Source organism: Myotis nattereri (genome assembly GCF_964212035.1).
Source record: "Myotis nattereri genome assembly, chromosome: 5".
NCBI lineage: Eukaryota > Metazoa > Chordata > Mammalia > Chiroptera > Vespertilionidae > Myotis > Myotis nattereri.
Genome location: NC_138080.1, coordinates 76,934,585 through 76,948,649, shown reverse-complemented (window position 1 = coordinate 76,948,649; position 14,065 = coordinate 76,934,585). Strand labels below are relative to the sequence as shown.

Sequence of the window (14,065 nt, the reverse complement as noted above, 5' to 3'; positions counted from 1 at the left end):
CCGGACCAGGTCGTCCGCCGGGCGTAGGGTGCGACACTGACCCGGGACCCTAAGATATCTGCTTTGAGGAGTGGGCTGGACCAAGGTTTTCTTGGGTCCCGGGGCCTGACCTGCGGGCCACTGCAGTGTAGCGGACCTCTTATTTGACGGGCATGACCGGAAGTGTGAGGATAACGCTCCGCCCCGTGGATTGTGACATGTAGTGAAGGAATCCCAATACTTAGTGTTGATGGGAATAACCGAGGCAGTGGGAGGCTCCCGAAGTTCTCCGGAAGGCTGGAGCCCCACAAGTACACCTTACTGTCGGGCTGGCAGTTTCCAAAGACAAACGGTGCCTGTGGAAAAGAATCCTATTTTTTTTCCTATGTTTCTGTATTTTAAAGTATGGGTTTATTGTGGAACTGCATTATCCAGCTTCAATAAATAAAATAAAAATGTTTAACATTTTCTTTATTTCTGTGAAGAAGCAGGGCTTAAGAATGGAGATGTATGAAACTCTTGGAAAAGTGGGAGAAGGAAGTTATGGAACAGTCATGAAGTGTAAACATAAGGATACCGGGCAGATAGTGGCCATTAAGATATTTTATGAGACACCAGAAAAATCTGTCAACAAAATTGCAACGAGAGAAATAAAGTTTCTAAAGGTTTGCTTCTTTTGCCTTAATTGCTCTTTAAGTTGAGAGAGAAATAGTTATGGCAACAAATTATATAAAGAGTTTTTCAGTTAACACATGTATTAAGACAGGTAATAGAAAAACAAGTGTCTTACATTTTGTAATTTTATAGTGATACAAGATATATGTGCTTACGGATAATATAACAAAAGTTATAATTTGAACTAAATTTTTATCTTCTAGAATTTCACTGATTATTGTGAAATAATTATTCTGAAATATAAAAATGTGTACTTTGTGCAAGACATTGTGCCAGATGCTGAGACTATAATGAGGTAAAAGACAGTACCTGCTCTTCAGGCCTTTTATTATTTAATCAGAGAGACAGGGGGACATATAATACTGAATAAAAAGTGGCTCATAAGAAGTGGCAAGTGATTAACACAAAGTCCTGTTGGGTAGTGAAGGTTTCTTGGAAGAATTGGGACATGACTCTGGCTTTAAATGATGTGTAGGATTTATGTAAGAAGGAGAGACTGTTGTATGATAGGTTAGTGGAACAGCATAAGCTCAGGGTGGCTAAAGCAGGACAAAGATAAAGAGCACAGTGGAACTCTAGCCGGTTTGGCTCAACGGTTTGAGCCTGAAGACTGAAGGGTCCCAGGTTCGATTCTGGTCAGGGCATGTACCTCGGTTGTAGCCTCCTGGTCCTGGTTAGGAGCATGTGGGAGGCAACCAATTGATGTGTCTCTCTTACATTGGTGTTTCTCTCTCCCTCTCCCACTCTCTCTAAAAATCAATGGGAAAAAAATCCTCGGGTGAAGATTAAAAAAAAAAAAAAAAGGAGCAAAGTGGAAAGGACAAAGAGCAAAGGTATTTGCCTGTAGAATTTCCTGTACCAAAATACAGGTAGAATTAGAAAGGTAAATTGAACGTAGGTTTTTAAGTCTTTCTTTTTTTTAAACACATGTATTTTTATTTATTTTAGAGAGGAAGGGAGAGGGAGAGAGAGAAACATCAATGATGAGAGAGAATCATTGATTGCCTGCTTGCCCCCTACTGGGGATTGAGCCCGAAACCCTGGGCATGTGCCCATGCCCAGAATCGAACCTGGAACCCTTTAGTCTGCAGGCCAATGCTCTGTCCACTGAGCCAAACCAACCAGAGCGGTTTTTCAATCTTGTCTTTTGGGCTAAGGAGTTAAAATTTGAATTTGTAAGAGGACAAAGGTTTTGAATTCAGAATAAAGAAACTATAAATACAAATGTGGCACTATTTTTTAGAAAAGATTGGAGGACTCCAAAAGTAACAATAGGGAGTCCTGTTAGGGAATTTAATTCAGGAATACTGGTAAATGTCACGAGGAACTCTACTGGATTGTGACAATTTGAATGGAAAATAAAGTTAAAACATGATATATTGCAAAAGAAGACACAAAGATTTCTTTGAGGTTCAGTGAGTACTATCATGGAAGTTTGAAATACCCCAAGAGGCATAGTTTGGGAACTAGTTCAGTTTTAGGAATGTTGAATTTGTCCTTGATTGGCTCAGTGGAGAGAGCAGCAGCCTGCAGACTGAAGGGTCCCGGGTTCGATTCCAGTCAAGGGCACATTCTTCAGTTGCAGATTTGATCCATTCAGGGCACTTTCGGGAGGCAACCAATCTATGTGTCTCTCTCATATCGATGTTTCTCTTTCTCTGTCTTTCCCCCTCTCTTCCACTCCCAAAAATCAATGGGAAAAATATCCTCAGGTGAAAAAACAGAAAGAAATGTTGAATTTGAGGTGACAGGAGTACATTTAAGTAAAGATGGCCAGAGGGTTCTTAGAGATGAGGAACAGTATCAGGAGAGATCAGGTCAGAAGATAGGGTTTTGTGTAGGTATGACAGGTCAGCCTAGGGGAAAGTGCTCCTGGGTGTAAAGAAAGGGGCATTAAGACCCCTTGGTGACTGAGTACAAAACTAGTGATTTAAGTATATATGTACTTTATAAATTGGAATTTATCTAGATGCTTTAAGGTTATGACTTTGACAATGTAGTCTAGATGTTTTATTTAATGAAGAAAACAAAGTAATATCCTATTTCTTTGTAAGTGTATATTAGGTGTGATGGATCAATTCAAAATTGAAGAAATATATTAGGTGTCTGTGTATTGTTGGGACTGCTCTATTTCTTGACAATGAAAAGGAAAGTTAAAGTCAGTAAAGATGTTATAATTTTGTGTAAGACACCAGTCCTTATTCTGATGACCCAAAACATAATAATACTGTAAGGCAACTATTATACACTGTAAGCGAGTAATCTGATTAGAAGACCTTTTCCTAGGTAATATCTTTAGTTCTTTCTTCAACTCTATTGCATTTAAGCTGATTATTTTTTTAAAGGGATGAATTTGAATGTTACAGCTATTACAACTATTATGCAAACTATTTTGAGACACCTTAATTATTCGTATTGGTTTATTTCTTATAGAATTTTTAGTTTAATTCTACAAGAGAGATTTCTTGGATTAGATAACAATACTTAATTTAAAAAGATAGTCATAATGACTTAATTTGAACTAAATTTTTATCTTCTAGAATTTTACTAAATAAATGACAGTAATTAGTGCAAATATTTGTATAAAACTTGTCTAGTAATGAAGGAAAACAAACAACTTGAAAAGGGGTAATGGAACATTTCTAGGGGTTTCATGATATATTTGAGAGTGTACTCCTGGGGATCTTCCCTAATGATTATTAACTCCCATTAACCCTTCACTGCTTTTGCCTTTAAAATAAAGACTGGATAGGAAACCCATAATTTTCCTTAGTTGAAAGATTAAAGTCCAAAAGCAGTCATTTTTTGTTTTGTTACTTCCTGCATGCTGTTGCTGCTGGCATCTTGCCCACCAGGGTAATTGGGAGCAAAAATAGGAAAGGCATCTGGCATTATATTTTGACATGTTTTTCTATTAGTCATGTTTTAAGGACTGGTACAGATAAGTAGAAAAATTGCTAATATCCCCTCAGAATAAAGGCAAATAATTTCCATAAAGTATAGTTTTCTAATGAATCTAATATTGAAAATATACCCCTTAGTTTTTAGCCAAATGAATAAGTATTTTTGGTAATTTGAAAAAGTTAAATACTCAGAGTTTATTGTAATTAAATCAATGTGTTAGAATAAGCAGCATAAAATATTAAAATGTCATTTCTTTTCTAAGCTGATACATACCATTTTTGATATTTTAAAATTATTGTATCAGCCAAAAAAGATATCTTGTTGCTTAATAGAATAATAGACTATTATTTTATTCAAATAGAATAGCATAATGCTCAATAGACTAGAACAAAAATGTACACACAAATAATTGTATATTTATGTAACGTCCTTCTAGCTATAAATAAGTATTTCACATATCTGAAAGTTTCTAGATATTCTGATACTCTTTTGTTACAGTGTGCTGAATTTATAATGTCCCCCCCTGGAACAGATTTTACTCTCAAGAGTTTAGGATTAAACTCAAAGAGTAATTTATATACATTCAGATCACTCAGTAGCACTGAACTCGGTGCTCATTTGAAAATATAAGGACCTTTTAAATTTCAGATGTTAAACTTAACCACAAATCAAGTTAAAAGATAGGAAGATATCTCTTAGCAGCATACCAAGTTGCATTATAGTACATTAAATTACTTTAATAAAAAACAAGCAAATGCTAACTTGAAGTAAAGCAATACATTTCCCTTTGGTCTATAAATATTAATTATGAAATAGATTAACGTTTTCTTAAAACAGGAATGTAAGCAAATCAGTTGAGAAATTTCTGTTGAAATGCATGGAGGAAAAGAAGCTGAGAATATTTCTGCTTTATTTTAAAATATAGTTGTTATATGTATAAGTCATTGTGCATGAAATAATTTATTAAAAATCTGTTTCTTTGTCAATAGCAATTCCATCATGAAAACCTGGTCAATCTGATTGATGTTTTTAGACAGAAAAAGAAAATTCATTTGGTATTTGAATTTATTGACCACACAGTATTAGATGAATTACAACATTATTGTCATGGACTAGAGAGTAAACGACTTAGAAAATACCTCTTCCAAATCATTCGAGCAATTGAATATCTTCACAATAATAATGTAAGTGCTGCAGAATAAGCCAAACTATAGAATGTATATGAATGATAAGTGCCCTTTAAATATTGTTTTGTTTTGACTGTTGAACCTCAGAGGGAAGGCAGGGGAGTGTGAGAGGGAAGAGATCAACCAATGAACTTGTATGCACATATGCATACCCGTGGACAAGGACACTGGGTGGTGAGGGCCTAGGGGAGGAGGGAGGACAGGAGCTGGCTGGAAGAGGTTAATGGGGGGAAAGGAGGACCTATGTAATACTTTAAAGATTTTTGAAAATATATTTTATTGGTTTTTTACAGAGAGGAGGGGAGAGGGATAGAGAGTTAGAAAAATTGATGAGAGAGAAACATCGATCAGCTGCCTCCTGCACATTCTCTACTGGGGATGTACCCGCAACCAAGGTACATGCCCTTGACCGGAATCGAACCTGAGACCCTTCAGTCCGCAGACCGACACTCTATCCACTGAGCCAAACCGGTTAGGGCTAAAGATTTTTTTAAAAAAATAAATAAAAAGCCATTGACAGACCCCCAAAATAAAATAAATATTGTACTGTCTTTTATGAAGTTGTTAAAATTATTTTTCTGTACAATATTGACATCCTGAAAATGAGGTCACTACTTTCTAACTTAGTTGCAGAACCAAGAAAACATAGTGAGCTTACAATATTTCTAATTATAGGGCAGACCAAGTATGGTATTAATAATTTGGTATAGAGGAATCAAAAGTCAATTGGGGCATCTTTTATTAGAGAAAGTACATTTTAAAATGTTGAAAGCTAGGCTAGCTCAAATGAAGGGAGGTTTGAAGGTAGAAAGTGGAAACTTGGCCAGGGGAATGGCAAGTTCATGTGGATGCCTTTAGGGGAAGAAAGGAGAAATAAAGTAGCTAAGAGATATAGAGCCATGTTTAACTCCTGAAAAAATCAAGAAAGGAAAGAAGATCAACTCTTCTGATTCTTAGTGCTGCCCTTAGCATTGCCTTAGCTCAGGGTATTAAGGAGATATTTTGTTCCCACTGTGAGCTCTGCTTTCTGGAAAGTTAGATTTGTATGCAGGAAATAACAGTAAAAGCTTCAAAAATAGTTTTATTAGTAAGTGATATAGGCATAGCATATATATATTCCATACTTTTTCAGATATCCTAATTTCTAATTTTCTGTCTTGCTAATAGTGTATCACATTTTACTGCTTTGAAAAATATGGTTGGGATAGCAACTGGAATTCAGATTGTGATTTCCTTTCCAGCTAGATCCATGGGAAGGCAGTATAATGCAAAAGTTAAAAGCACCAGTCTTTGTTATCAGTCTATCTTGGATTTTTACCCACCAGCTTATCTGTGGATAAACACAAAACTTGTGCAGTTCACAACTTGCACAATGAAAGGTGGCAGCCCCGTGACTCTGTGGGCCCAGAAATGTTATCTAACTTCACTGAGCTTCATTTTCTTTATCTGTGAAATGATACTATAGTATCTCACAAATTTTTTTATAAAGATCAAATTAGGTAGTAGGTATAAAGTGTTTAGCACTGTATCAGAGTCAGGAATAGTCATGTTATCTGTAGTCCTATAGTGCCTTGTAGACTTTAAAAATGTTTTTTGAAAAAGGAAAAAACCAATATGGGCTAGACTGAGAGTAGACGACTGCGAAGAAGAGCTGAAACTAATGTAAGTACAGTTTTGAACTGTAACTAAGATTTCACTTGCAAAGGGAATGTATTCAGATGGGGTGCCGCTATAATAGAGGAACACCTGGGCCGGGGACTTCAGAGAGTGGCAATAGGTGCACTTACAGAGACCAGGCAAAGGGAGATAAGATTGCACAGGTGACCAGGCGGCAGCTTTGCCAGAGCCTTGAAATTCATCCTGAGGAGTTGTGGAAGTGGAAATAGATGAATGTAGTTGTATAGATGGTACCTTTAAGATGGCTCTAACTTATTACCCTAGGTTAATTCTTTGGGCCATTTGTGGAGAGAGACGGAGACAGAACAAGAGCCAACCCCAAACATAGCAATATATAACATAGCAATTAAGTTATATAAACAAAGATAGATCCCAGATTTCTGTCACTGAGATATTTTCACTTGTGCTATGATACTTTTCCAGTGATAAGAACATACTTCATTCAGTTGATAAAGTTTTAAAATGCCTTACTTGTTTTACGCACTGTACTGGGCACTGGTAATGTAGCTTAAACAAGACATATATCTTGCCCTCATGGAGCTTACAACTCTGGTGGGAGTTACAAACAAGTAAATAAACAATTAATAATATAGCCTGACAAATACTGTAATGGGTAAGTGCAGAATGATGTGAGAACAAATGGAAGGAACATCTACTACAAACATCACAAATGCATAGATTAGACAAATCCTGGAAAATTGGGAAACTAATATTCTAGGGAAAGAGGTTATAGTCCTAGCCAGTTTGGCTCAGTGGATAGAGCATCGGCCTGCAGACTGAAGGGTCCCAGGTTCGATTTTGATCAGGGACACATTCCTGGGTTGCGGGCTCTATCCCCAGTAGGGGGGCGTGCAGGAGGCAGCCAATCAATGATTCTCTTTCATCATTGATATTTCTATCTCCCTCTCCCTTCCTCTCTTAAATCAATAAAATACACACACACACACACACACACACACACACACACACACACACATATATATATATATATATATATATATATATATTTTAAAGAAAGAGGTTGTAGAAGGCTGAGAAGGTGGGTAGGGTTCAAATCCTACAAGGCTTTATAAACCATTTTAAGGAGTTACTAATCTGTCACATGGAGTGGGGAATCCTTGAAAGATGTTAAACAGAGAAGTGACATAATCACATGTGATTTTAAAGCAGTACTGTGACTTCATTGTGGACAGAGGATTGGAGGGGATCAGAATGAATCCAGGGAGAGTAGTTAGTAGTGTAGTAATTTTCGGTGAGAGAGCTGAGGGGACTTGAACTAGAGAGAGGAGTAGGTAGGTTAAGCGTATATGGGAGCCAAGGAAGAAAAATACCTTGGTTTCTGGCTTGAGACATGGGTCAGTGTTGGTTCCCTTCCCAGGAGCACAAGTACTATTAAGAACAAATAGCTTTGGGGGAGATGATGCATTTAGTTTTGGACTTGCTGAGTGGGACTTCTTATAGAATTCCACTCCTTGTGGAAACCAGGAGCGATATCTAGAAATAGAAATTAGACAAAGAAATTTGGAAATCATCTGTATATGGATAGTTACTGAAGTTATAAAAGTAGGTGAGGTTGAGATGGAATAGCCAGTAGTTGGGAAGAAGCCCAAGAGGGTATGGTGTCTCCATAACCAAGTAAAGAAAATGGTCCCCCCCCCCTCAAAAAAAAGTACACAAGATTTCCCAGGAAGCATGATGTATGAGAAGAGAAAACCTAAGATCAGAACCTGCATTTAAGGGACAGATAGAGAGAGAATTGCCATAGAGATAGAAGGAGCCTGGGAGAATTTTAGGTCCCTGTAATCAGGAATGAAGGAATGGTTGGCAACATTTTTACACTAAGACATCAAGTAAGATATGCATTGAGGGGTCTCTGTTGGACTAGCAACAATTACGTTGTTGATGTTGGCTCAGGCAGTTTAATGGAACATTTCAGCAGAAGACAGATTCCATTACTTTGAGTGGTGAATGAATGATCATAAAGTGAAGAATGAGTAGAGATGATGTCAGCAAGAGATTTACTGTGAAGAAAATGAGAGAAAGGGTAGTACCTGGGATGTGACATGGGGTTAAAGTTAAACTTTTTTCAAGTTCTTTTGATGACTTTTCCATTTAGGAATGTGATGTACCTTTTTTAGTATTATACTTGTTTTTTTTTTGGCTCCCTGTCATTTTGAGATAATGTATGGGGCAAGAATTGAAAATATATAACTTCAGCTTTTGCACTGTGTGGTTAATCCTTTGCATGGGGTAAGAAAATAACTTTACTGCCTTAATTAGCTAGATTTTCTCTGTATAATTTTTGAGAGCTTCTCTAGGTAATGAAACCTCATTTTAATGTATTGCATCTTCTGTTTGTTTTTTAGATCATTCATCGAGATATAAAACCTGAGAATATTTTAGTATCCCAGACAGGAATTATTAAACTCTGTGATTTCGGATTTGCACGAATGCTAGCAGCTCCTGGGGATATTTATACAGACTATGTGGCCACACGCTGGTATAGAGCTCCAGAATTAGTATTAAAAGATACCTCTTACGGAAAGTATGTACATTTTAGGATCTTGCCTGGCCTTTCCCATTCATCTCTTCTTCTTCTTTTTTTTTTTTTTTATACCTGTGGTGACTTTGTCACCCATCTTACTGACACCCTCCGCCTTTTGCACCTGAATTGGGTTTAAGAAAGGGATACGTCTACATAGAACAGAGAGGTCCGATAGGCACCTGCATGCTGGCTATTGATGTTACCATGCTTGCTCTCTGGGGCTAAGTGGCCCAAATCCCAGGAGACCTATGCAGACATCCCTCAGACTGTATCCTTGGCAGAGTTGTCTTATCTGCTTATGTTTAGCCTCCACATTATACAAAGGTTTTAAAATAATTTACCTCACACTGCCAGTGTTACTATAGGAACTGACATGTGTCCTATTTTCTGGAATATGGCACTCTTTTTGCAAAGATTGGCAAATAATACTTTTTAAGATTATATTGTTCTGGATGCCTCAAAAGGTAGCATGGTCTCAATTTATTGTGAAACAGTAGAAGCAGTATATGAAACAGCAGTCTAATATACAAATAACGTATCTCGAAGAACATAAAGGGACCAAGTTGTACAACTAATACAACCAATGGAGGGGGATATTCTTGCATGCTTTTCCTAGAAACCATTATTCTATTCTGTTTTTATAGTAATATCTAATATATATATTTAAATCCTCACCTGAGAATATGTCTTCATGGATTTGAGAAAGAGAGAGGGGAAAGGAGAGGAGAGAGAGAAAAACATTGATGGGTTGCCTTCTGTACATGCCCCAAATGAGTATCGAACTCACAGCCTGGGTACGTGCCCTGACTGGGAATCAAACTTGCCACCTTTTGGTGTATGTTATGATGCTACAACCAACTGAGCCACACTAGCCGGGGCAATAATATCTAAATTAATGAGTACTTACTTTTTGCTAGAAACTGTTCTAAATGCTTTACATGCATTAAATAATTTAATTTTCATAATTCTATGGTGAAGGTGCTACTATTGTCCTCCTCATTTTAGATCAGAGGACACTGAAGCACAGAAGGTAAGCTCATTTACCTGAAGTCACTCCCAAGTACCTTTTCTACTGTATGTATCATTGATGTCTTACTCAAACGATCTCTCTGCCTCAATTACTTTATCTGTATAATGCAAATAGTAATAGGATCAGCTTCGTGGAATTGTTCTGAGGTTTAAATGATTTAATGAATAAAAAAAAATTAAAATATAGTAAATTCTCAGTGAATGTAGCTTCCATCAAATCTAGTCCCAGTTTTATCCTCTCTTCACGATGTAGCTTAAATTCTTTTTCTGATACATCCCCCAGTCCTTATTCCTTGCCCCCAAATCATATCCCTATCTAAACCTTCATGTACATTGTCTGTAAGTTTTGTGCCAGTTAATATTTAATATGACCTAGTTCTACTCTAGCTATTGTTCTTTAAAATATTTCTTGCTGAAAGGTAAGTTTCTTGCAGATAAGTATAATCTCTGTACTTCACAGAGCCAGCATTGCTCCGCTGTACATGGCAAGTTTGGATTCTATGAGGCTTCATTCACATTGCATTTACAATAAATTTGTTCATGAGTGTTTTTAAAAATCTTTTTATTGTAAAACAAAATACAGATACCAGAAAATAAAATAAAATTTTGTTGGCCAACTCAGAAGACCTTCCATGGGCCCTATTGCAATTATAACACTTTCCCTTCCCCCCAAATAACCATGATATTGACTTTTATTATAATCAGTTACTTTACATTTCTTTGTACTTTATACTTTTTTATTATTTTATTATTTTTTTAAAAATATATTTTATTGATTTTTTACAGAGAGGAAGAGAGAGGGATAGAGAGTTAAAAAAAACATCAATGAGAGAGTAACATTGATCAGCTGCCTCTTGCACACCTCCTATTGGGGATGTGCCTGCAACCAAGGTACATGCCCTTGGGCGGAATCGAACCTGGGACCTTTCAGTCCACAGGCCGACGCTCTATCCACTGAGCCAAACTGGTTAGGGCTAATCTAGTCTTTTTTAAATCTTCAACCAAGGATATGTTTTAATAATTTAGAGATAGAAGAAGGGAGAGAGAGAGAGAGAGGGAGATAAACATCCATGTGAGAGAGAAACATCGATTGTTTGCCTCCCAGGGATGGAACCTGGAACCTACATATGTGCCCTGACTGGGAATTGAACCCGAAACCTTTTGGTGTATAGGACAATGCTCCAATCAACTTAGCCACCCGTCCAGGGCATCTTTTTTTTTTTTTTTTTTTAGAGAGAGAGTAAGAGAAACATCGATTTGTTGTTCTACTTACTTATGCATTCATTGGTTGCTTCTTGTATGTGCCTTCATTGGGGGTTGAACCTGCAACATTGGCCTATCAGGATGATGCTCTGACCAGTGGTCGGCAAACTGCAGCTCAGCAAACTGCAGCTCTCAAGCCACATGCGGCTCTTTGGCCCCTTGAGTGTGGTTCTTCCACAAAATACCGACTTCTGCACATGGGCCATGAAGTTTCAATTGCACTGTACGTGTACGCCTGCTTGAGGTATTTTGTGGTATTTTGTGGAAGAGCCACACTCAAGGGGCCAAAGAGCCGCATGTGGCTTGCAAGCCGCAGTTTTCCAACCACGGCTCTAACCAACTGAGCTACCCAGCCAGGGGAATCTAGCCTTTTTTTTATGTCAGTTTTTTTGAGATATGATTTGCATACCATAAAATTTACCCATTTAAAGTGTACAATTCTGCCGAAACCGGTTTGGCTCAGTGGATAGAGGGTCGGCCTGTGGACTAAAGGGTCCCAGGTTCGATTCTGGGCAAGGGCATGTACCTGGGTTGCGGGCACACCCCCAGTAGGAGATGTGCAGGAGGCAGCTGATCGATGTTTCTCTCTCATCGATGTTTCTAACTCTCTATCCCTCTACCTTCTTCTCTGTAAAAAATCAATAAAATATATTTAAAAATAAATAAATAAATAAAGTGTACAATTCAGTGATTTTAGTATATTTACAACTTGTGCAACTATTACCACAATCAATTTTAGAACATTTTCGTCACCTCGAAAAGAAACCTTGTACCCATTAGCAGTCACTCCCCATTTCCTCCCAACCCTTCCAGGCCCTGGCAACCACCAATCTACTTTCATTCTCTATGAACTTGCTTGGTCTAGATGTTTAATATAAATGGAATTTATGCAATATCTGGTCCTTTAAGACTTTTTTTCACTTAGCATAATGTTTTCAAGGTTCATGCGTGTCATAGCATGTATCAGACTTAATTTCTTTTTATGGCTGAACTAGAGGCCCGATGAACGAAGATTCATGCAAGAATAGCCTTCCTTCCCCTGGCTGCCAGCACCGCCTTTGCTCTGGCCAGAGCCACCTTTCTGCCTTCGTGCACTGCCCAGAGACCTAGAGCGTCACCATGGCAACGACGCAAGCATCCCGGCCCAGCCGCTGCCATCTTCATTGCGTCAATTTGCATATCTCCTCCTTATTGGCTGTGAGCACAGCCATCTTTGTTGCCAAGCAATGGTCAATTTGCATATTCCATCTTTATTATATAGGATAATATGCATCTTATGGATATACCACATTTTATTTGCTCCTTCATTAGATGATGATTGTTTTTATAGTTACCGCTTTCTGGCTGTTATGAATAACATTGCTGTGGCCATTAGTATGGACATGTATCTTCATTACTTTTGGGTGTATACCTAGGAGTTGGAACTGTGGGTCATACGGTTCTAATAATTGTTTTGTGGATTTCTTAGGACTTTCTATATATAAGACCATGTCATCTGTGAATAGAGATAATTTTACATCTTTTTCTGTCTGGATGCCTTCTATTTCTTTTTCAGGTTAATTTCCCTGGCCAGAGCCTCCAGTACAGTGTTAAATAGAAGTGAGAGCAGATAGACTTGTCTTGTTCCTAATCTTAGGGGAAAACATCCAATCTTTTACCATTAAGTATGATGTTATTCTGGGTTTTTCAGAGATGCCCTTCTTAGTTTGTTGAGAATTTTTATCATGAAAAGGTGTCAGTCAAATGCTTGTTCTGTACCTATTGAAATGATCGTGTGTATTTTGTTTTTTGCATGTTGAACCAACATTTGTTTCTGGGATAAATCCCACTGGATTATGGCATATACAGGCAGTCCTTGGGTTATGTTGGCCTTGATGTTCATTGTTTCATGGTTACATTGCCACCTCCCATTTATTTATTAAAAAGAAAAAGTTCTGTCATTTTGACGTATGTACATATGTACATATATGCTTTATGTTTTTTATTATTTATTTACCACAAGTAAAGGTCAAGAATTATTATCTTTATTTTAAATTTTTGTTACTGTTTCACTTTGTTACTGCTGTGTATGTGCTCCATGTGGGTGACGTAGGTGCTTATGTAGGTGGGTTCTGACTTACAGCGAAAATCACGTTACGTCACCGTAGGAACAGATATCCAATGTAACCCGAGGACCTACTGTAATTGTTTTTATATGTTGTTGTATTCAGTTTGCTAGTCTTTTGTTGAGAATTTTTGAGTCATAAGCAATACCAGTCTGTAGTTTGCTAGTGATATTTTTGTCTAGTTTTGGTGTCAGGATAACAGTGGTCTCTAATATTGAGTTGAGAAGTGTTCCATCCTCTTGTTTTTGAAATAGTTTGTGAAGAATTGAAATTAATTCTTCTTTAAATATTGGTAGAATTCAGCGTTTGAGCCTGGGCTTGCTTTTATGTGTAGTGTCTTGGTTACTAATTCGGTTTTTTCATTTCTTAGAGATTTATTTATATTGTCTATTTCTTTTTAAGCCAGTTTTAGTAGTTTGTGTTTTTCCAGGAACTGTCCATTTAATCTAACTATCTGATTTGTTGGTGGACAGTTGTTCATTGTATTCTTTTATAATCTTTTTTATTTTTGTAAGGTTGATAGTAGTGTTACCACTTTCTTTTCTGATTCTGATAATCTGTGTATTCTCTCTTTTTTTACTAGTCATTCTAAATGTCAATTTCATTGATCTTTACAAAAAATAGACTTTGGTTTCATTTATTTTCCCTGTTTTAAAAATTCTCTATTAATTTTAACTGTAGTTTTACTATTACTTTTAAAA

General features: G+C 37.1%; 1 protein-coding gene across 2 annotated transcripts in view; it reads left to right on the top strand.

Annotated features, from left to right (window-relative positions):
* Window positions 1-479: 479 nt before the first annotated feature.
* CDKL3 (cyclin dependent kinase like 3) overlaps window positions 480-14,065 on the top strand; it is a gene marked incomplete at both ends in the record, with an annotated part of 43,105 nt that continues 29,519 nt past the window's right edge. For both annotated transcript variants that reach the window (XM_081091096.1, XM_081091095.1), the window contains 3 exons: window positions 480-644; window positions 4,548-4,742; window positions 8,789-8,967. In XM_081091096.1, coding sequence (XP_080947222.1) covers window positions 480-644; window positions 4,548-4,742; window positions 8,789-8,967 — 539 coding nt within the window. The remainder of the gene's footprint in view (window positions 645-4,547; window positions 4,743-8,788; window positions 8,968-14,065) is intronic.